At 43.0% G+C, this 23381-nt stretch overlaps 1 protein-coding gene across 1 annotated transcript in view; it reads left to right on the top strand.

The window, feature by feature from the left end:
- The first annotated feature begins 14813 nt into the window (after window positions 1-14813).
- TAF4 (TATA-box binding protein associated factor 4) overlaps window positions 14814-23381 on the top strand; it is a 39910-nt gene continuing 31342 nt past the window's right edge. The window contains exons 1-2 of the mRNA XM_056354367.1: window positions 14814-15172; window positions 17142-18230. Coding sequence (XP_056210342.1) covers window positions 14857-15172; window positions 17142-18230 — 1405 coding nt within the window. The 5' untranslated portion in view covers window positions 14814-14856. The remainder of the gene's footprint in view (window positions 15173-17141; window positions 18231-23381) is intronic.

Below are 23381 nucleotides of genomic sequence, written 5' to 3'. Positions count from 1 at the left end.
GACCGTCTAGTTTAAGAATGTGGAAAAGTTCAAGTGAAGATAAAATACTGAGAAATAATAATAATAAAATGCTCCATTTGGGGCAGTCACAGATAATTATTTTGAATGGGAAAAAATGATGTCAGTATAGGCAATGCAACCAAAGGTAGAGAAGCAATACTCCCTCTTTTGGTTTATATTCTCCAACTCCACAATAACCCAATGTTCCTTATTTACACTCTTAAGATGTTTCTTAGAAATACTAAATGGGCCTCCAGGTTTTTCGGTTCAACTCAAGTTTTTTTCTTTACGCATGCCAAAATGTCACTGATTCATAAGCACCTCTAGTTCCTGTATTTTGTTCTGTATTTAGCAAAAGGTATTATGATTACTTTATCCTTTCAATTTTTTTTTTAAATATCAGGAAGGAGAAAGGGACAATCACACGCACCGATACAGACTAATTAAAGCAATGTGGAAAAAGAAGAATACACAAAAGTGGCATGAACTATACACTGGTAAGAAGAGATATGCAAACATATCAGATTTTAGTTATAAACATCATGGCCATAAATTGACCTGCTTCTGGAAGATACTCTTATTGTAATGAATTTCCTCAGTATCTTTTGTTTGACAACAGTCAGAGATAACAAGTGTTCAGCAAGAAGAAATATGGCACCTGACATTTTAAATGCCCTGTTAGTGTTATTTATTCTGCTAAAAAATACAGTTCTTCATCCATTAAGTGTTGAAAGGGGGAATGAAAAAGCATCTTTCACTGTGTAAATTCATGGAAAGTGTGCGATCCTGGCATCCTTCATAGGAAGAGGGAATATTTGGCTTCATATAAAGAAGCCAATTGCAGTTCATCATGGTACTAGGAAGAAACTTAACGGAGTGGCACCTCGTGACAGCAGCAGACAGAGTTTTCACAGAACTGCATTTTGGACCACCGGTAACTGTGGTCTTTGGACACTGGGGGTAGGGTACAGTCAGGGTATGTAACTACATGGCTGGTCCATTTACAGGAAGACCTATGTTGCCAGAACTAAGGAGACTCCAGTGACAGTTGGAATGCAGCTTGTGGCATTTGGAATGGTCACCACCAATACAGCTAGTGACATTTCATAGCAGTTAAAGAGCAACCTGTGACGTGCAGCCAGGCACTGGCTGCTGAACATCACCTCTTGCATCTGTGGAACAGTGGGATATGTTTGCAGTTGGTGGCAAAGAAGAGAAGAGAGATTAGCATGGAAAACGGAGGAAGTGAAAGTGGAAAAGAGATTTGAATTTGGGTGTGGCAGACAAAACAAATGGTACAAAGGAAGGGAGAAACATGTAAGCCCTAGAGGAAGAAAAGTTAAAAACATACCAGTAGCCTCAAAGGGAAAGGTGGTAGCTGCAGGGAAGGAGAGTAAGTTCACCAAGGATAGAATACAACTCTGTAGTGGTGCAAGGAATGGGTGGTAGAAAAAAGCCCAGCAATGAAGGAGAGACTAGAAAAAGATGGAGAAACTGAAAAGATGCAAAGATGAGAAAGGGGGGGAAAAATAATCCATCTATGTAAGTGTTTTTGTTCTAAATAAAGACAAGCAGAAGTAGAATAAAGAAAAAATACCATGTAAAGTCAACTGAAGGAAGCTAGAATAAAGGGAAGAGAGAGGGAAGGAGAATGGGATAAGGAAAAGATAGAAACATTAGTAAGTAGGAAAAAATAAAAAACTTGGTAAGTTCTATTTAGATAATCTGTGTTTCATACAATTAGTTTCTCCATTTCCCACATTCTAAGAAAAAGAACTACAATGGTGTATGTAGAAAATCATCCTTCATTACATGAGTCTGTCTTGTATCTCAGGAAAAGAGGGATCTCTTCTGAAAAAAACTCCATCAAAACAATATGTATTGTTTTCTTTTTTATTCCAGAAATAAATACACAGGTTGTAATACCTGTAATACTGTTCTGTCCTCTCTCCCTTTTTCTTTTTCTCAGTTTTGAATCTGTGCCTCAGACATTTCAATCTTGATGTCTTTCATTCCACCCCCATATATCAAATTTAAAGTCAGTTTAACTCCTGGATTTAAACGAAATATTTTATAAAATGTCATAGTTTTAGGTTTGTGTGGGATTCGCTTATTTAATTAGTGCCTCGACTGTGTACTTAGTGGAACTAGCATAAATCTGCATTATTCCATTGCATTTCTCACCAATTCAAGTGCGTTGCACAGTCAAGACAAAATATATTTTACCAATAAGGATGCGATGGCAGAGAGCTTCAGCTTCTTACACAGACCCACAAATTTTGTGAGTGTCAAAGCAAGACCACAGTTTGGACATTGTTGTTTATTTCAATGCTCTAACTATATGAAATACAAATATAAGAGGAGGAAGTGTTCATGTGGGTTTGGCTGAAAGCAATCTTCTTATTTCATACAGATACATAGTCTTTATAAGTTATGGTGTCATTATCTGAGATTAAGCTTTACCTATAGAGATTCAAAAAGAAGCACTTTGAGTTACCTACTAGATTTAACAGGCTTGTAATGTATACTTTTTAATCGGCTTTATTATAAAAACACTCACATTAAAATAGTATTTTTTATCTTCTTGTCCCATGTATCATTCAATACCAATTTTCATACTGTAGTCACTTTACTCTTTTCCCTGCTAAATCAATTATTTTCTATAGTGAAAGATAGTTCTTTTCTATAATACAAAATGAGAATTTCTTTTTGTATTTGTGAAAATCCAATGATAAAATTACAAAAAAAAAATACTGGAGAATTTTTCTGTTTGCGTAGCACTTCCATGTGGAAGATTCAAATTACCATATGGGGGTTCAAATGACCAGTCTTACTTCTAAACTCTTTAGAAGTTTAGTTTTTTAGGTAGGTTCAATATATCCACTTAAATAAGCCAACAGTGCTGTTCTGACCTCCCCAGTCTTTGCTGTTTGTACTTCATGAATCTACAAGGCCTACTTAGAAAAGTTGTGTTTGGATACCTGAATTTATAGAGGTTAGAAGTCGTTGGGACACTTTTGATGCAACAGAGTAAGGAGGGAACATACATTTGCTTATTTTTATAAAACTGAAACATCTTGGACATGCATAACATCTTTTATTAGAAAGAATACAAACTGTTATTCCAGACTTCTTTCATACTCACATCACTACACTACAGTGTCTACTTTACAAGCTGTGAAAACGAGACTAAAGAGCCACACTTCGTATGATACGTAAGACCAAGAACACAACACCAAATCCTGTCTGCTGTTGTGATTCATTCCATCTTTGAAGCATGGGGGGATGGAGCAGTTAGCAAATGCAAATACCTTTTATACTGAGGCTCTCTGAATCACAAATGGCAAGATGAAGTTATCCCGGCTAACTAGGTGGTGATTTATTCATGGGTGTGGAAGCTGGAGATCATTTTAAGAGATCCTTTTATGAAGACAGGTAAATGGATAATGCATGTGATAAAAAAAAGATTGACGAAGCTGAAGTTTGCGGTTTGGTCACAAAAATTGAAGGATGAAGTCTCACAAGCCAGACCTAGATTCTAAAAAAGGTGTTTAGGCGTCTCTCTCCCATTCAAATGAGTAAGAGAATTCAGACCTAAGTTTAGAAATAATTAGAGCATAAAGAGAGATAGTTGTCTATCTAGGACAGTGGGGAGCACTGAACATAGCCTAAAATACAAAGTTCCATTAGGAAAAATCTCTGCCTGGTGTTTTTTTGAGTTTTGCTGCATAGGCTGCTTTTTCTTGGGTAGCGTTGCACTGAGGTGAACTGCAAGCCTCTGTGTATCCTGCGCACAGATGCACTGATGTGAGGGGATGGGATGAGAGTGGGATTTCATAGTATTTCTTTAGGCATGAAGTGAGCAAAAGGTGGAGTGAAGAGCACACTGAACGGCGAATAGGAGACAATCAATGGAGAAAGGAGGCAAAAAATTGTCTTTGAGGGATGAAATGCTGCAGAGGATTACTCTGCTTACAAAGATTTTGTAGGGTTTCAGGTTTATGCATTAACTAGGAGAATAAGAATCTGTGTATTTAGCTCCATGCCCAGCTTTCCAAGAGGTTCAAGAGCTGCAGTGATAACCAATGACCTAAACCCACTTCTAGGCTGAAGAGAGTCCAAGTTACAACAGGACTATCACAACTGACCTACTTGGTACACTTGACAGTAGTCTCAGCAGAGAGGCTGAGGAGCAGATGGGAGTACAGCCTGATACATCGCTCTGTGGACAGTCTTTTCAGAACAAAGTCATATGTTTTGGAGAGTGCCAGTTGTATTCACTGCATATTTCAGATGCCTGGATGTTGCACGCTAGCAAACCTCGCCATTCCCTGTACGGAAATCTATCTTTACTAATTGGGTTTGGCTAAAATTCCGGAAGGCTCGATAGCAGTGTTTCTTTAAGAGCTCCTCCTTTTCCCCCTACTTCTTTCTTTCTACAAATTACTGAACACATTCTGGCTATCAATAGTGCACGCTATTTCATTGGCACTGAGGCTTGAATGAGGTTGAACCAAGACCCTTCTGCCCAGCTCTTGCTAGTGCAAATCAAATCATAGGTCAACATAAATCACTGGGCTGAGAACATAGAGGAAAGAGCTCCTTTATGAGATATTTCAGTTCAGAGACCTCATTTGTATTAATTCTCTACAGTGGACTCTGTTCTTGAGCCAAAGAAATGAATCTCTCTCTCCTTAACTGTTTTACAAACAACTAGTAGATTCTGCTTCTTTCTGTTCAGCCAGGTTAACTTGTCATTTTACCTGGGCTTGGCAGTATGCTGTTCTTTCCCTGCATAACATCTGCTGCAGTTTCATAGCTTGATTTGTTCTTGGACTTGTTTTAAAAGGCATGCCTCAGAAATGTCTTTGAGGATGTGAATTATTGGACATTGTTTTATCTGTTAGGGTGTTCTGCATTTATGTTTGTTATTTTACTTTTAAAAATAAGACTAAACAGGCTTTGGAATTTAAAGTTTATAAGTTTTAATTCAAGTTGAGGTTAAAGATACCAAGAACGGTAAGGTAATTCATAGCGATAGGATTTTAGTGCCATTTCAGAAAGTAATTTACTTTTGTATGACAATAAACTGGCATTTAATCTCCTTCACATTTTAGGAGCTAAACTATAAATCAATCTTCACATAAGACGGCAGTGTCTCTCTGGCTCACCAGTTCTAACTCACGCTTCTCCTTACTGTTGTAGTATTTGTGTACACACATTCCACACACACCTGAAAATTCTGACATCTACTGTTCCAAAGCCTTTGCATTATTTGTAATTCATACCTCCTTTCTCTAATATTTTATGTGTGACAAGGGTTTTATTAGTTAGTGCACTTTTAAACCACATTTTTCTTCTGTAAAGTAACCCTAATAATAACATTTGACATTTGGCACTTCAATTTTTTCCTTAATTCATATTAATATGCTCAATTTTTTTTCCAGTCCACCTCACAGCTTCATCTTGGACTCTGCATTTTACTCAGCAGCATCCTCAGCATTTACTCGGCCCATGACATCACCTGTGACAAACTTCTAAAGGCTATCTGGGATGTGCAGTTGTTAGTAAGATGTTTTGAAGGCAAAAGGTTTGTGCAAGTATAGCTGGGAGCAAAAGCTGGTCTGAAGAATCTCAATTGTTGATGAAGCAGAAAGAACCCCAAGTAGAGTTGAGGGTGAATGCAGGTGTGTGATGCAGGTGGCTCACTACTCCACCTAGATATAAAAGACAGTGGTGTGGCTCCTGTTGGAGAGATGATCCTTCTGAATTAAAAAGTTTTAATTTAGAACAATGAACTGCAAGTGAAGGTTTAAGGGTTCTGTTTTCTGTCAATCTCTTTTAATGACAGGAGGACTTTAGGAAGGGGGCAACATGGCCCTGCACAGACTTTTTTTTTTTTTTTAAGTCAGTGGAAATGCTGGTAGTAGTACAGGGGTAAGAACTAGCATGTTGTGTAATCATACCAGCACATGTACCTATATGCAACTTCACATAGCTTTTAAAATTCCAAGGATGTTACGTTTGATGGGTTCTTGCTGGGGATGAAGGTGTAGCAGGGATGGCTTCAAGCTGCCAAGCTGTACAATTCTACTTAGATGGCTTCATGTCAAGTAATAGTAATGAATGAGTAAACTTATTGGCCCACTAAACTGTAGAGAGCAGCAAAAGCAGCTCCCTCTTTTGGTCTGCTGAAAATAATTCAGACCAACAAGTTTTATAGTTTCATAAAAACAATTTGACTTTCTTACACAAAAACATACACATTGTCTATTGCTTCCCTAACTAATCATCTTTCCTAAATAAGATGTGGTATTTGTTGCCTGCCATTTTGTCTGGTCATTGATAAATGGTTACTTTACACAGATTGATGGGTTTATGGTCTTACCTAGAAAATTAAGTAAGAGTGACAGCAACCTTGTTTCGCTTTTGTGGTAATGGAAGAGTATTGCAAGTAACACCATACAGACCAAAGTGACAACAAGGAACAACTTAACATAAAAAACTTGGCCCTTCATCTAGGTGTGTCATTTCCTTTGGGTTAGAAGTTTTCCCCATCTTCTATTTTGAGAGATAAAATATTTGTCTGACTTTCTTCAAAACATGTACTAGTTTCCTCTGTCAACTGTGGGAACATATTCCATATCTGAGTTACTTGATTTGTTTGGAGTTTCAAAAATGAGCAAAAGCTCACTAAAAGGAATAGGGCAAGTCCTTGAACTCTGTCTCTGATAGTGAGAATATATTATAGGTAGTGTAAGAAAGTAACCTATAGTCTGAAGTCATATTCTACTATTTTAGACTGCTGGAGAATTAAAAAAACACCCTTGTATAATAGCCTTTCATGCTGTGTTTTCATTAAGTCTGCAGCAGCTCAATGAAGAAGCTACAGCATGATTTATTTTAACCAGTTATTACAGAGAAGTCATTAAAAAAATAACTTGGCAAAATCTCGCTTACATACTTTTTGCATTCCAAATCCACAAAACGTTTAGATACAATCTCAATTCATTGCAACCAAAACAAACCTCCTTTACTAGATTTAATTTTTTTTTTCTTTAAATGATGATGTTTCCATACCTCTTCTGTCTGCACTGGCTTTCCAGTTCAGTGTCTTTTGTTTCTGTTTTTATAATGTCACCAAGATCAGTCAGGTTGCTCTGAGGAATCCTATTGTCTCCTAAGACTTGTAAGAGCATTTGGCAGACTATGAACTAGAAATGGAGTAGGGAAAATGATTTAGCCATTTTTGTCATCTGAAGATGACTTTCAGAAATGCTTACACATGTGATTATTCTTCCAGTTCAAGTCTACAAGAATCTGGATTTTGACCTGTGTATTGTATGTGTGCTGAAAGTTTTAGCAACTTTTCAGCCAGTTAGTTTCATTTGACATTTCTTATTGTTGAGCTAAAAAGTATATATGCAGACACACACACAAAATCCTCTTTTTACGTAACTCCTCTGTTTTAAAAGAAGGGTGTCATAGGGCTTTTGAATGATTTAGACAGGGGCATAAGGACAAAAAATGTGTCCAACTCTGTTCCCATAACTTACAACCTCTAGGCGTTGTGATAAAAAACATGCCTATCAAATTCCATAGGACAAATGTTTTCAACTACAGCAACTGCTGTTTCGTGACTGACGTGGCATTAACTGTACCTGTTCTTGGCACTGATCAAGAACAAAGAACGTGAAGATTTATCTTTAGCTCTTTCATTTCTTTCTTTTTATGTGGTTTTAAAGGTGAGTGAGTGGAGGGAAGCATATAAAGAAAGAGGATAACACTGATTGCCATAACTGGTCAATTGTTAAACAAGTGTCCAGTAAAAACTCTTTTTGTTGGATCAAAAAAGCAATGATCTAAGAATGGTGTATCATGGTATTGACTGGAAAAAAATCAAGCAGTCTTCAGTTCTGTAAGGAGTTCCAGTGTTAACAGTGCATGCTGCTCTGCTCTCAGTGCACATAACGGGGAGTGCAATAGCATCACACCATGTACGTTCCCATCTTCTCTGTCTCTTGGCTTCATCTGATATGCAGAAGATTATTAGGGAGAGGAGGAAGCAGTGCACATTATTAGCACATACAGCATCATCAGTGACAAGTTAGTAACTTGACCAGTTAGTATCTTGACATAGACAAGGAAATTTTCTGTGGCCTTTACATCTCAAGTGAAGCCATCCTAACTATACCTCTTCAAAGTGACCTGAGTGACCAGTACTGTATGTCATGTATGAAGCTGGACAGAGCTGTAAGCAACTTTCTGACCATGGCAGCTACCAAGCTTGTGTCTGGAGGCACCGGGCTGATTTATCTGTTATTTTTCAAAATTGCTGGGAGGTGGAGAATTGGAATCTCGAAGAGTAAAGGAGGAAGAGGACCAAGAGGACCAGTGATACGCGCTGCTCAAAAAGTAAACACTGAGGACTGGTGGAGAGAATGTTAGATATTGAATGATGCTGGAAGGCTCAGGGAAGAACTAGTACAGCTCTGAATCAAGAGGGCACAAAAGAGTCCAGAACTGGAGTATCTGTTGTATTAGTATACTGCTTAGGTTGTCTGAGGGCATATTGTTGGTAAAACATCCCTGGCAAGGTAATACTTTGCTCACAAAGAATCCCAGAACAATTGAAGCAAAAACTGCCCAAGTCACCTCTCACTAAAAATAAATACTTCAAACATATTCTAACAAATCCTGACTGTAAAATGTGCAAATTGGATTTCTAGTAATGAGACCCATCAGTAGGCACATTTTCTTGACATATTCTGTCAGAGTATCACTTGGAAATAGTGATTCAATTTTCCAAAAGTTACTTTAATTTGCTTAGAGATGAAAGCATTTTCATTTTGCCCAGTCAGTTCTAATAATTTGCTAAATTCAAAATATGTGAAATTATTGAAGCTAGTTGTAGTGACCAGAAGGACCACCAATCTTTTAATAATATTTTTTCCTGCGAATCATGTAGACTTGCACAAGAAAATTTTCAGAACAGATAAAACACAAATCTTTGATGACATGCCTGCTTCTTGTCTTTTCCACAGACAGAAATCTGGCCATTTGCTAGTAATCTCCATTCAGAAGATTTACTTAAAAAACCCATCTGCTAGCTGCTGGGATGTGTATTTGGAAACTTCCATCTCCTTATACAAGTGCTCTTTTTTTTGTAGTAAAGTTCCCTAGCTCTTCCCTTACAGATGAGTCTGGATATTGATACTTCCTATCTTGGCAGGCAGTAAGTAGCCCGATAAATTAGATTAAGAGCAGTTGGGAAGTAGAAACAATATTCCACAGCTCTTTTATACTGTAAAGCCTTGAAGGCCTTTAAAGAATAAACCTTTATCCCACAGTATATTCTCTGGGCCTCTTCTTTTGGGCACAGGATGTTAAGTAGTGTGGACTTTGGTGTGCCTCAGTACAGCCATACTTAAATAATTCCCATACGAATTGCATGTAGTATGTATTAGTGACAGAGTCTTCTAACTGTCTCATAAAAACTAGAGAAGATTGCCAAGGCAGTTGTGTGCTCAGCTAACTTTTCTTTTTGGAAAGCAAGCTCGTACGTAGTCTCTCTCTAACAGATATTTTCTATGTATTTCCCAGTTAATACCTAGGTATTGTTAAGTACCTTGTTTTTAAAAAGAGGATATCCCTCAAGTTGTCACGTAATATATTTCTTCAATCATATCTCACTATAATTAAATATATTTTATGAAAAGAAGAGTTGTTTGTTTCTCTGCTCCTCTTCTGGACTTCCAGTAACTGTTATGCAGCTGTAAACACTTAAATAAGCGGGTAGTTTTGCCATACCTCCTCCATAGCAGCACTGTGCTAGGTGTTCTGTCTGGAACACTGAATTGCAGTCAAAGGGCTGGTGCTTCTGTAGCTAGCAGAAATAGCCTGTCCTCAAGTGGAAATAGGAGTTTAGGTAGGTATGATTATCCTAAAATAAAAAGGGACTGTACAGTTGCTTTCCAAATCTACTGTTCATCTCTTTTTATTTTACAGTGCAAGGATTAAGACGTTTTCCTGGAGCATAACATACTTAATTTTGAATATTAATCCTTGACTATTAGGAGAATTAGACTTCTTCAGGGATTCACCTAAGGACAGCTGAAATACATGGGATGATTTTAAGACCAAGACTTTAACAGTAATTTCCAATTCCAACAAGAAGACAGTAAAGTCCATAGACTGCAAAGAGACATTGAAGTTTTATTTATCTCCATGTGCATGTCTGTACTAAGGCTGCATTTACCACTAAAATCAAAGTAAAATACTTAAAACAGGAATATTTTTTCTACAGATTGTCAAACCTTTGTATTCCAGATGCATATGAAGCCTTGCTGTTTTCACTGAACACTTGTTAGCACAGACTGACAGCCATTTGCAGAAGAATCAGCACACAGGCTTTCAAATTTTACCAGCTGGGAGCTTCTGCATAGGACTGCATCATCTTCAGTCAGGGCTCCACTCCTTTATCTCCTCCTGACACTCTGTACTTACCAAATTGTCCACTGAGCTCTTGAACTCCGCAAAAAAGAAAAATTGGAAATGGGGTACAAGGCAGAAAGGTCAAGTGGGATACTGGCTATAAGGACAGTGAAGCTTTCGGAATAAAACCAAAATTTGCGTGGATTCTGTCATTTTGTTTGACTGAATTTGTGGAATCAAGGTGTTACTGGCTAAACCCTAACTTTCAGCATTTTAAATGATCAGTCGCTGGGTAAGGAACAGAGAAAGGGGCAGGAAAGGAGAGCAAAAAATTACCAGTCAAAACCATCACTATCAGTTTTTCATCTATTTATTGATGGGACTTTAGTATTCTGACTGGTTGGTTAAAACTTGTAGGAGCTACATACAGACACCCAAAAGCAACTCTCCTCACAAACCATCTGTAGGCTTCTCTGGTATGTCCCTTATCACCATAATCCATCCTGCTGTCACCTCTGTCAGATGTTCCTGTAATGAATTCTGGGTTAACTACATTTTTAGAAAACAAACAGAAAGACAATTGCATTACCACTTGCATCTTGAGATACAGGCTCTGTGCAGTAGGGAAAAAAATAAGTATTTTAAATAATAGTATACTAAAACGAGCAGCGTAAAGGAACTGACAGTCCCATGAAGAGCAGCAAAGCTGGTGAAGGGGCTGGAGCACGAGTCTTATGAGGGGCAGCTGAGGCAACTGGGGTGTTTAGCCTGGAGAAAAGGAGGCTGAGGGAACACCACCTCACTCTGCACAACTACCTCATAGGAGGCTGTAGCAAGGTGGGGTCAGTCTCTTGTTCCAGGTAACAAGTGGCAGGACAAGAGCAAACGGCCTCCAGTTGCGCCAGGGGAGGTTTAGGTTGGATATTAGGGAAAATTCCTTCCCCAGAGGGTGGCCCAGCACTGGGACAGGCTGCCCAGGGACGTGGTGGAGTCACCAGCCCTGGGGGGGTTAAAGGACACGTAGATGTGGCGCTCAGGGACGTGGGTTGGTGGTGGGCTTGGCAGCGCCGGGTTGACGGTTGGGCTCGGTGATCTTAAAGGTCTTTTCCAACCTAAACCATTCTGTGATTTTTCCTGTATAGCTCCTGCTACCTTCTACTCTTTGACACTAGAGAGAATCCATACGTGCCTATAACATTCAAGATCTTTTGGTGTAATTGCTGATGGGTGAAATAGATAGCATTCACTGTATATAGAGTCTGATGACTACTACACCAACACTGATAATTACCAGTAATCCATTACTGGAATTCTTATGCAAGTTGCTCTTCCATACCATTTAAAACAGAAGGTGTGCAGTACAGACTACAGAGGAGCTGGAATCCCAGTCCTGAAGATTCCAGTCTAGAAAGTTACTTCCAATGTCAAACAAGAGGCAGAGAGTATGAAAAGATAAATTATTCAGTAATGAATGCTACACACTTATAATGCACAAGTTGTAACGAATCTCAGTTGCTCTTGTAATTTTGTAAAGTTGTTTACCTAGTATGGTAGATATGCCATATGGTACACTAAAGAGAGTGTTAGAACAAGGACATGAAGATTTCTAGGTTTTTATTTCTGGTTTTGTATGCAACTGTAAACTACATTCAAGCTGTCCTAGAATGGGAGCAGGAGAAGAATATAAGCTGCCCTGACCCTTCATGCTGACTACTGCTGCCACTTGATAATTTCATCCGTCTTCCCTGTCACCCACTCTCCCTCCATCGCTCCTTGGGTGCTGTGGCCCAGCACCGGGCTGTACTCCTGGGTAGATGCCACGAAAGACAGACTGGCAGCCGCTCTGCGCCATCGGGCTGTTTTAGCTCAAGTCTAGCTTTTTTACCCTTAATAAATCATTTGAGCAGCTGATGTAGATTAACTCTTCCACTGGATAGGGAATGCGACCAGACTTCTATTCTGGATAGTTCTTTGGTATGTTGCTTATAGAATTTCACCATAGCTAAAACTAGCAAAGTGCTCCACTGTGGCAGTAGCAAACTGGCAGGGACCACCCCGCCTGAAGCTGCACTCCTGCCTCGTAAGAAACGGGCGGCACAACCTGCAACGCTGTCTGTAAAATTGCAGCTCCTTTGCAGCATTGTAGTTCGGCAAAAATTGATAAAATGGAAGTCATAGAGAAGGAAAATGTGTTTTCTTTCTCTCCCTTGAGTTTTGAACGGTGACTGAGAAAAGCTGCAGAGTACAAAACACCTGAGAACAATAATAAAAGATTAATATAAAACTTCTCAGAGGACTTAGGCAGTCCCTTCCAGTGATGCCACCTGGTGAAGTGATCAGAGCCTTAGGAAAGGCTCAGTGCTGTAACTGCTGCTCAGGTTAAAGCAGGCGTGAGGACATGAGAAACTGGAACAGTAATATCACCATAAACTGTGGATTTCTAAGATTTTTGATTTAAAGATATTTACTTGCCTTCTTCTTTGAGGCCTACATGTTAAGAACAAACACCCTTCCCTTTGTTCCCCCTGTGAGCTTTTGCAAACAGCTTCTCCCTCAGACACATTTGTGTATCCAGGGCCAGGATGACAGGGAACGGTACTCCAGCTCGTATCTGGGGGCTGGATGAGCTGGGATGGTACTCCAGCTTGTATCTGGGGGCAGGATGAGCCGGGATGGCACTCCAGCTCGTATCTGGGGGCAGGATGAGCCGGGATGGCACTCCAGCTCGTATCTGGGGGCAGGATGAGCTGGGATGGCACTCCAGCTCGTATCTGGGGGCAGGATGAGCCGGGATGGCACTCCAGCCCGGTTCCCATCACTGGCAGTGCAGCCAGCCCGCAGAGCAGCTTCATTCATGTTACAGTGCAAGTTAAACGATCACCACAAAGACGTAATGCAGGAAGCGTTGACACCCATGTTGGGGCAACCCTAAGTAGAGAAGACTTTGACCTATTTAAAGCAATCCCTTCTCATAGCTAACTTGTAGCTCTCGCTCTTCCAAGCTGCCACCTTTGCAGCTGGCCACCGGCTACCAGGCTGGGCAACCCCGAGCACCAGCAGGTGCTGAGTGGATCCTGCTGCAACGCGGTCCCAGCCTCTCATTCCACCCATTCCCAGTACGTAAGAGCAAAGCTTATTTTATAGTCCTAAAATAAGAGGTGCTATTTTAAGCTTGATACGCCTTAAAACTTACCACATGCTACGATTTCTCTCTCAATTAATGTTGTCCCAATAGTTCAGTTTTCTGGGGGAAACAGTGCCTGGCAGCAGAGAGCGTTTCTTACAAGGCAGGTTGGATTTTTACTTTATTTACTTCCTTTCCGATGGTTGCACAACAGGGTCAAAGTGCAGCTCCCTACTGTAAGGCCGGCGCCCGGCGGGCCGAGCCCCCCCGGAGCTCGGCAGCCCCCCGGCCCCGCCGTCCGGCTCTGCCCCCCAAGGGTTAAGCGGCGGCGGGGGTGTAACACACGCCGCTACACGGGCGGGGACCGTCCCCGGCCGGCGGGGCCCCCGCCTCACGGCTCCAGTCGGAGCTGCGAGTGGCCCGTTCGAAATGGGCCTCTCCCTCTCTTCCCCCGCTCCCCTCGGCCTGCCCAGCGCCCCGCCCGCCCCGCCCGGGCGCGCTTCCCGGGGCTGGCCCCGGCCCCTCGGCGGCCCGCCGTGCTGAGTCAGGCTGCTCAGGCCGCGGCGGGAGCCTGCGGAGACCGCGCCTGGCACACGGCGCCGCCGCCCGCCCCCGCCGCCCGGCCGCTGCCGCACCGAGCCGAGGGGCCGCGGCCGCCTGGGCGGGCAGCGCTGCGGGGCAGCCCGCCTCTGCCAGCGGCGGAGGGAGGCGCGGGGGCCGGCTGCTCCTCCTCGCCCGCTGCCCCCGCCCAGGGCTGGGCGTGGGGCCTGGCCGGCCGCGTCCCCCCGTCCCCCCCCCCGCCCCGCCGCCGGTGGATCAGTTACACGCAGCTGGCACAGGTGTGGGGCGCCCTTCAGACCCGCGCCGGCGGGGGAGACCCGGACGCAGGGAGCAGCAGGGAAACATGCAGCCATTTTGGGCCGCGGCAGACAAAGAGCCGTGGCCGCCCCCGCCGCCCCGCCAGCCCGGGCCCGGCCCCGCCCGCCCCTAGAGCCGCGGCCTGCCGCGCCGAGCCCGCCGCCCCCCGGCCGCCCCCGGCCGCCGCGCCGCCGCCGCCGCGCAGCTGCCGCCCGACTCCCAACTAAACGTTCGCAGCCATTTGCCCCGCCTTTTATAAAGGGCCGCCGGCCAATCAGCGGCGGGCGGAATCCCTCTCCGGCCGGTGATGTGAGGCTGGCGGCGTGCGCGTGCGCGGTTGGCGACGGAGTGTGTGTGTGTGGGGTGGGGGGAGGGAGGGAGGAGTGGAAGGGGAGGGGGGGGGAGGAGGGAGCAGCTCACAGGAACCCTCCAAAAAAAAGATGGCGGCGGGCTCGGATCTGCTGGATGAGGTTTTCCTGAACACGGAGGTGGATGAGAAGGTGGTGAGCGACCTGGTGGGCTCCCTGGAGTCCCAGCTGGCGGCCTCCGGCCACCACCACCAGCACCACAAGGCGCAGGAGCCCCTGAGGGCCGCTGGGGGGCTGCTGGGGAACCATGTTGTGAGCAGCAGCAGTAGCAGCAGCAGCCCTAGCCCTAGCCCTGGAGGAGTAGTAGTAGGAGGCAATGCTAATGCCCAGACAGAGAGCAGCAGCAGCAGCAAGATGGGACTGAGTGCCCCAGAGATCACAAAAGCAGGTAACATGGGCAGGGGTGGGGGGCTCTGAGGGAGAGGGGCCCTCCCCTCCCCCCACTCCCCAGCTCCGGCTGCCTCCTTCCCTCACTGCTTTCCCCCCTTTTCCCTCTCTCCTCCTTCTCGTTGTGGCAGGAGCGGGAGTGCAAAGGGTGGTATCGATCATATGGGGGAGAGCCTCCCCTCGGCATGCCCCCTCGGTGTGTATCCGCGCCTCTGCGCCCTCCCCTTTATTTTCCCTCCTCGCCTCTGCTTACGAGAGGGTGTTTTATCATGTGTGGGGGCAGCCTCCCCGCAGAACCAGCCGGCAGTGCCCGTCCGTGACTCGGCCGGTCCCCTCCGCTTTTCCTGCCCTTGTTGCTGGAGTGTAAGAGGGGCTCTCTCGATCTGGGGGGCTGGGGGAGGCAGAGCCCACCCCCTGGGTAACGGCTGTGCCCCCCGTGCCGCCTGTGGCTGCCCCCCTTGCCTTCCCCGGGGGGGAGGTTATGGGGGGGATTCCCTTTTGATAATGCCGCCTTAGCTGTCTGTGTAAATGCTCCTTCCCCTCCCCCTTCTCTGTTGCTGAAGTGCAAGGGGGTGTTATTAATCATGACACCTATTTCCTGTAGAGGAGGAAGCGAGGGGGGATTTCAAGGGGAGGAAGTCCCTCAAAATGCTTCCCCCCCATATCTGCCCGCCTGGATATTCCTCCCCCACCCCCCTCCCTTGTTCCAGGGGCTTGGAGGGGGCATTCGACACCTCCGTTCCTCCTCTGCCCTCAAGGGGGTGTTGTCACAACACCGGGTCCCAGGAAGGGGGGGAATTCAGGCCACGACACCCCACCTCGACACCGTCTTCTGCCGCCCGCCCGCCCCCGGTAGCTCCCTGGGAATGAATGTGCCCCCTCTCCCTGTGGTGAAGGTGCGAGGGGCTAGTGTGACGGCTGGGACTAAGAGCTCACTACATGGCAAGGGAGGGAAGCTGTTTTTCAGGGGAATTAAAAGAAATGCCTCCCCAGAACCTCTCTGCAATTCCTCCCCCCACCCCCCCCCGCCCTTTTTATTTCCTTTTTTTGCTCGCTTTCTTGTTGCTGAAGTGTAAGAAGATATTACAGACCCTCTGTTACGATTAATGAAGCTCTTCTAGGAGGATCTCCTTAACCCTTACAACGTGCATCTCTGTATCTGTCTGTCACTATTCTTTCCACATTTCTGTCTCCTTAGGGCCAGGACCTGGACTGTGTGTGATTGTACTTGTGGTAACACCAGGCCTCTCGTCAAGAGGCGTGAGGATTATTCAGGACAAGAAGCTACATCACCTTGTCTCTTCTCGAAACCAGCTTTGCTTTTTATTTATTTATTTATTTTTAAGTATCTCTGGCTGTGGGAACTTCAGATCTGGAAGAACAAATTCTGTAATAAAGTGGAGGGCTCTGCTGGTAACCTGCTCCAGGCCTTGCAGCACTACTTCCCTTGACAGGCCAATGTTTTTCTTTCCTTTTACTTTTTCATGTTTTGCCATTGTTGAGCCTCCCGATCTAACTGTAGGAGATGAAAGGATTAGAGGGTAACATGTGCAGGGCATAGGGAACATGGCTTATTAATGTGTGCTCCACTGCTGTTTTGCCCTCTCTGCCATTGCACTTCTGTTGCTAAGCATTATGTCAGGTTCTAGAATGGGGAAAGAGGTCTAAGGTGGTCTTCCTCCTCCCTTCCTTTGGTTTGTATCAAATCTGTTTTCCCTGTTTTGTCTTACTGTAGTGTTGAAAGCAGGGTGTCACAATTAATATTGAATATGCCAGTCTTTGGTGGGAAGTTAGAGGCTTCGAGATAATGTCTTCAAAGCTGTGATCATTTTGTTCCCTGTCCCGTTTCTTGGCTCCAGGTGGGCTGCCTGGGAGATGGAGAAGACTTGGTGATGAGGGAGAACATTCTGTCTTCTCTGGACCTCTCTTCTTGCTCGTTCTTTCTGTTTAACCTTCTTGTTGTTTTGCAGGAGCAGGAGGAGTGCAAGGGGGCGTTATTAATCATAACACCAGGTCCCAGACTTCAGCTCTGGATGGAGCCACCACAACGAGCACCAGCACCACCACTGCAGTAGCAGGAGGATCTGAGGTCACTGCTGCTCCAGGGACCCTCAGTCAGGGCAAATCGGTGGTTATCAGCACTATGGCAACTGCCTTGTCCACCAGGAATGGCAAGATTGGGACCACAACAGTGCAAACTTTGAATGGGAGTAACGTGGTGATGAATTCTCACCACACAGGAAGTGCTGCTTTCTCTGGGACTCCTGTGACTGCTAACCCTGCTTCTGCACCTGCTGTTGCCCCTCTCGTTAACAATGGACCTGGATCTGTGGGGAAAGGAAATACTGTTAATGCTGTTTTGCCATCGGCTTCCAACACTGTCATCCAGACTTCTTTCCTTAATACTGCTGTGTCCTCTGCATCTTCCTCCTCGCCCACAGTTATCTCCTCGCAACCACCACCAAGCATTGGAACTGGGGCGCCTACAGTAACGCTTGTGAGGCCACCGATTCACACCGCAGGACCCACAGTAGCTGCAGCTGGTGCAGCCACTCAAAACGGGAGCAATACTGTGATCAATTCAACCATCAGTGTGGGGAGTTTTCCTGCTGTTGCTACAGCCACTGTGGGATCTGGAGTTTCCCTCCAGACATCGCTTGTGAACAGCCAGTCTGGTTCCACTGTGCCAGCAGCTCCCGCCACACAGGTCATCAAATCGGAGTCTCCTAAAACTATAGTCCAGGCAGTATCCCAACAGCAGACGCTGGCTACTGGTGGCCAGCCCAGTACTACAGGGGGTAACATGATTATTGGGCAAACTATGCAAGCTGGGCTCTCCAATGTTGCTCCCAATCCTGGTGGGATACCTCCTGCAGCTCCTGGCACCCCCACTGGAATGGCTAAAGGCACTGCCAATACAGTGGCACAAAGTCTGCCAAGGACTCCAACAGCAACTACGAGTGGAATCAGAGCAACTTTGACTCCTACAGTTTTAGCACCTCGTTTGCCTCAGCCACCTCAGAATCCAACTAACATTCAGAATTTTCAGTTACCACCAGGTAAGTAAGAGGATCGAGGGGTTTTAGTTTGGAAGTCTATTTCTTGCAGGGAGGAAGGGATCCAAATAAGATTTTTTCGCTGTTCAGTTGTGAGTTGTGGAAAAGGCATTACATTTAACAATGAGAATCATCTGGTTTTGAGTAGTAGCGTAGTAGCATTCTACTACTTTGCATCTGATTTTGGGTGACGGAATAGTCTTTTCAGCAGTAATAATTTGAAAATAATTCTGCCTGGAGTCTTTGTTACTATGTGAGTATAGATGAAGCTGCAAATTGCCAAAGCATGACAATGGAATATTTTTATTATTAAATGAAGTGTTGCTATTTCATTTCCACGTAAGGCATTTTGACTTTTAAGGCGGTTTTGTCAGTAGTTCGTGTAACCTTTGCGTGCTGTTCAATTCCCTCTCTGTCCCTGCATGCCCCCAGTACCACAGAGCACTCATGAATAGAGAAGCGGCAGATACAACACAAGAAAACTGCCTTCTTTTGCTTTAAACATCTTCAGAGTCTAACTTAAAAACTCGCAGATTTGAAGCTTATGATCATCTTTTTAGTCACTGGAGTTCTGATACAAAAGGCAGTCTTCCTATGTCCTTACCTCACCCTGTTGTGTCTAGGGTTGCAGCTTTTGTAGTAGCTAGTCTCGTGCTTAGTGCTGAGCACCTCTGGACAAGCAATCTAGTCCTGAACTCAGTGAGTGGGTAAAAAGTGGGATGAGAAGCATTTCTTTTTTGAGGAACTGTTCAGTCCCTCCTTAGATACCTTCTAGATTTGGAGATTTAAGCCTATATATTTGCTGTTACTTTGAACCAGGCTTGTACTTGCATCCAGGTTCATTTAAAACTGAAAATGCTTGTGTGAACCTACACATAGTTTCCTGTCTTTTTAATAATATATAGTAATAGGTATTCTTACTATTCACTGTTTTCAGGGCAGTATACAAAGAACAACTAACTGAATTTTGCTGCTAGTACCAAATGAAATCAGTGGTGGTTTGTATATCATCTATTTCAATTGGTCTTCATAAAAATATTTCTACTGAAACTCCTAACCAACCTTAAAACAATGCACCTGTCACAAAAGGTAGATCAGAAGCTGTACTATGTTACTGTACGACATTGTTTTGTGTAATACACTATCTATGGTATGTGATGCCATGTAGTTTGATGAAGTCTGTCAAACATTCTGTGTGTCTTCAGTTCCAACTGGCATTAATATTCCTCATATGTTTTTTTAATAGAAGATTATTCCCTATAAGAGTAATTTAAATTGCACCTGTTACTACTTCAAAAAAATAGCAGTAAAACTTGTACCTTGAAAGTCCAGTGCTTAATTTGAAGCTCCTAGATTGATAGGCTGGAAAAGCCTTATTTATTTATTTATTGCCACAGTGTATCAAAGGATTTTTCACGTTTACAGTCTATTGCCATGTATACCTACATTTTTACTAATGCTGCATTATAGACCTGATTATGGGAAAAATGCTACTGTTGAGTCCAGTGGGACCTTTTTTCCAGGTAGCTGATGTTTTCAAACTGCCATAGCACACTGAAATGTGCAACTCTTAGAAGCAGCGTTGCCAGTCCTTAAGCATAATTGGACCATAAATTGCTGCTTTGGAGGTCTTGATAGATCAAAGTAAAACAATATAGGTTCTAAACACTTCAGGTTTTTTATTAAGCACTTTTCTTGTCTGTCCTACACTTTAAAAAATATTTATAACTTCAAAATAATAGCATGACTTTTAAAATAAGCAAGTATACACGACTGAATACATAGAAATTGGAAATTGGGCTCTTGCGTGATGAGACGGACAATATTGGAAAGGATTTTTTTAGTGAAACAGATTATTATTTTTTTTTAAATTGCTTTGGTTTACATTTTTATACTTAGTGCAAGTAGCTGACTTTGAAAGTGTTTTGCATGAAGCGTTTCTTTCACAATACTTAAAAACCTGATGGATGTTGAGCTCTTACAGACGTATCACAGGTGCAAGGGCTAAGCATCTCTGAAAGTCTAGCCATGTGCAGCTGCTGTAACCTGTAGTAGAGTGAGTGTCCATTCATAGTGAAAGCAGAATAGATGGGTATGCTTTTGAAATCGTATTTCAAATTACAGTATCATAAGCCAGATTTTTAAAGGCAGCTTGGTAGTATGAAGCTGCAATTGCAGTGCTTGTATGCTGTGCATCTACTGTATGCATCAAATTTGCATTCACAAGTTTATGTTTTTAAAAGTTAGTAGTGCGTGCTCATAGGGGTTTGTAAGGTTTAGTGCTGGAAATAGCTTCAGGTCATATGCTGCACGTGTTGCTTTCTACACCAAGATTTACAGACACTTGGAAAGCAAATTCTTATGGAAGGTTTGACTGATAAGCAGCACATGCTTTATAGTTATTTTCTTACCCTGAATTACTGTTTCTAGCTCTCCAAAATGAGGTTAGTTTCACATGTGTGGAAAGCAGAATATAAAATGTCAGTAAGTGTTATTAACCTGGGACTTGAAAATTGGAAACCTTGAAAGGTTTTAAATGTTCTTTTAAAAAGAACATCTGGAAAATAAACTCAATTAATGCTCTTTAAAATATATTACTTTTAGAATAATGCTTTGTATTACATCAAGGCATCAAATGTTGACTGACCAAGTTAGAGATGCTGGAAGAGCTAATGGGCCGTAGTTGTGACCTTACTGGATTCTGGTGTATCGCTTCTCAAAGAAACTGGGCTATTCAGAGTATCTGTGCATTAATAACGGTTTGCCACTTCTGACCTCTTTGAGGAAGAGGACTGTTGTGCTTAGGCTTTTCTTCAGGAGCCAATGTTGGAACTTGGTGGTCCAATTGGACAGATCCAGGTAATGAAGGTCCAAAAATAATGTTACTTACAGCTTCTTAGCAATGACATAAAAATATTGTCAGATGGTTTTCTAGGGGATGGAGACACAAGTTTCTCTTTATACAATAGTGCTTTAAAGATGCAACATCATACAATTTATTTTCAGTCACAGTTTCAAAAGAAGTTCTTTGTTTCCAAGTACTTCAAGCAATAATGTGAAATGTGTTGTGTACAATAATATGATAAGGGGTAGGAAAATCGGTGAGTTTGTTAACAGCAGAACATTGACTTACTGCTTTACAGATGCTCAGAAAAGTCTGCAGAAAAGTGTAACTGAGATTATGCCCTAAGATTAATCTTTTGCAGTGTAGGAGTTCTTAAAATGTTTAGAGGTCACTGCTGACACATGGTAGGATCATCTTGTAAAATGACAAAACTTGCGTGCTTTGAAATCACTTTTCAAAATACTGTCTTCTCAGCAATGCTGTAGTACGGTTTCAAAACCAATGTCTATGAGCTTACACTTACTTTAGCAGCGCTGTCAACCTGAGGGTTCAAAGATTTGGTTTCTGTTCTTGCAGATGCTTTAGGTTGTTACTCTCTTCTGCTTTAGTTTTATGTATGAGCATCTCATAATAAGCTTTTAAAGGTGCCTGTGTAAAGAAAGGAGCAGGTTGGGGAGAGTGCTGTAGGTATACAGTAAGAACAATATAGAGCTAGTAGGTCTGGACAGTTTTTTCTACTAGCTTGTGTGAAACTGAAATCTAGAAACCTTCACTTCCCCTTGTCCCTCCCTCTTTTGTTTTACCTTCTGAGTGAATGTTGGTACTGTGAAAATTTGCTAGCTTGATCCTAAAGACTATTCCCACCCCCCCAATATGATTCTGTGATAGTCCTGTCTGTAGATAGCAGGTAGGGTAGGTTGTCTTTATGTAATTTTTTTTTTTTTTTTTTTTACTTCTGCTATCCTGACTAGTATTTTCATTAGCAGTAATGCAGTTGTGCAGCTGTAGTAGAACTGCTATCACAGATTTGCTTTGCTTTGTATCTAATAATAAAACTTCTTTTTTACTTTACAAAACGCAGTTGGATCTGCCAGTAGCTGATGATCAGGGATGAGGCTAGACTTCTTCATCACTTTCTTTCTGGAGGGTGTCTTGTGCCATTTCTGTGGTGGCTACAAGATGGGCCCTTTCCCAACTGAGGAACTGATGGGGCTCCTTTAAAAATTGAATGTTCCAGAGTTCTGAGCAGTACTAATGCAGATGACCCCTACAGTTGGTTTAAACTTACTATTGGTGCTTTCTAGAAGCAAAGGGGACCTGGAAGAACATTGGTGATATACATCTGCAGACCCTGGGGAGTGGACTACATCTATTCGCATGTTCAAGGTTTTCTTCGTGGCCTTAGAGACTGTAAACTTCACTTGGTGCTAATGGAAGTTTAACTTTTGTAGAAACTGATGATTTTTTAGCTTGTGTTAGCTATCCAAGAAGGATTCTGTCTTAGGCCTTGATTCTAGTGGCTTTAGGATGGGAGAACTACCTGAACACATACTGAATTTAAAGCATGGACTCGGATCCTTTAGAGTTGAGCAGTCATACTTTTTGGAGCTGGAGTCACTGAAAAGTAATGTCTGCAGGAGCAGTTCAGTTTCCTTCAGTAAGGAGTTGGGGTGCTAGGCTGTTGGGCAAAAGAGAGTGGATAGAAAAAGCAGAAAGGTGGCAGACTGAGAAGGATCAGACAGTCTTTTCATTGTAAAACAGTTTGTTACTTCTTCATCCTTTGGTGGCTTACTGTGTACTTGAAACTTACCCCAGAAGTGTCTAAAGTAACTAGGAATATAAACAGATGAGGAAATCTACGGACTCCCATGATGCAAGAAATACAGAAAGGAACAGAAGAAATACTATGAAGTAGTGGAATGTAGTTGTTTCTATTTCTCACTGACTAGTAAGCGAGTTCAAACATATCCTGATTATAGTTTGCCTGTATGTTGCATGTACTGCCAATGTTATGCCTGTTAACTGTGTTGGCATGGCTCTATTTTGTTAAAATAATGTCTAATGCACAATGATAGTAGGAGCTTCATAGAGTACTTATAGTATGTTTTACTTTCAAAGCCTTTTACAAAACTTAATCCTTGCAACATGCCTGTGTGGTTGGTAAATAAAGTAGTATGAACTCTGCTTTAGAGCTGGGGGAAAGAGCAAGTTAGAGAAGTTCTGACTTGCCCAAGGCCATGAGGGAATCGATATTTTGCCAAGATTAGAGCTTGGGAGTCCTATACTTGGCGCATAAAGTGGTATCTCTC

Source organism: Falco biarmicus, chromosome 10 (genome assembly GCF_023638135.1).
Source record: "Falco biarmicus isolate bFalBia1 chromosome 10, bFalBia1.pri, whole genome shotgun sequence".
In the NCBI taxonomy this organism is placed as follows: Eukaryota; Metazoa; Chordata; class Aves; order Falconiformes; family Falconidae; genus Falco; species Falco biarmicus.
Note: the sequence above shows the minus strand (reverse complement) of the source record. Positions and strands in the feature narration are given on the sequence as shown.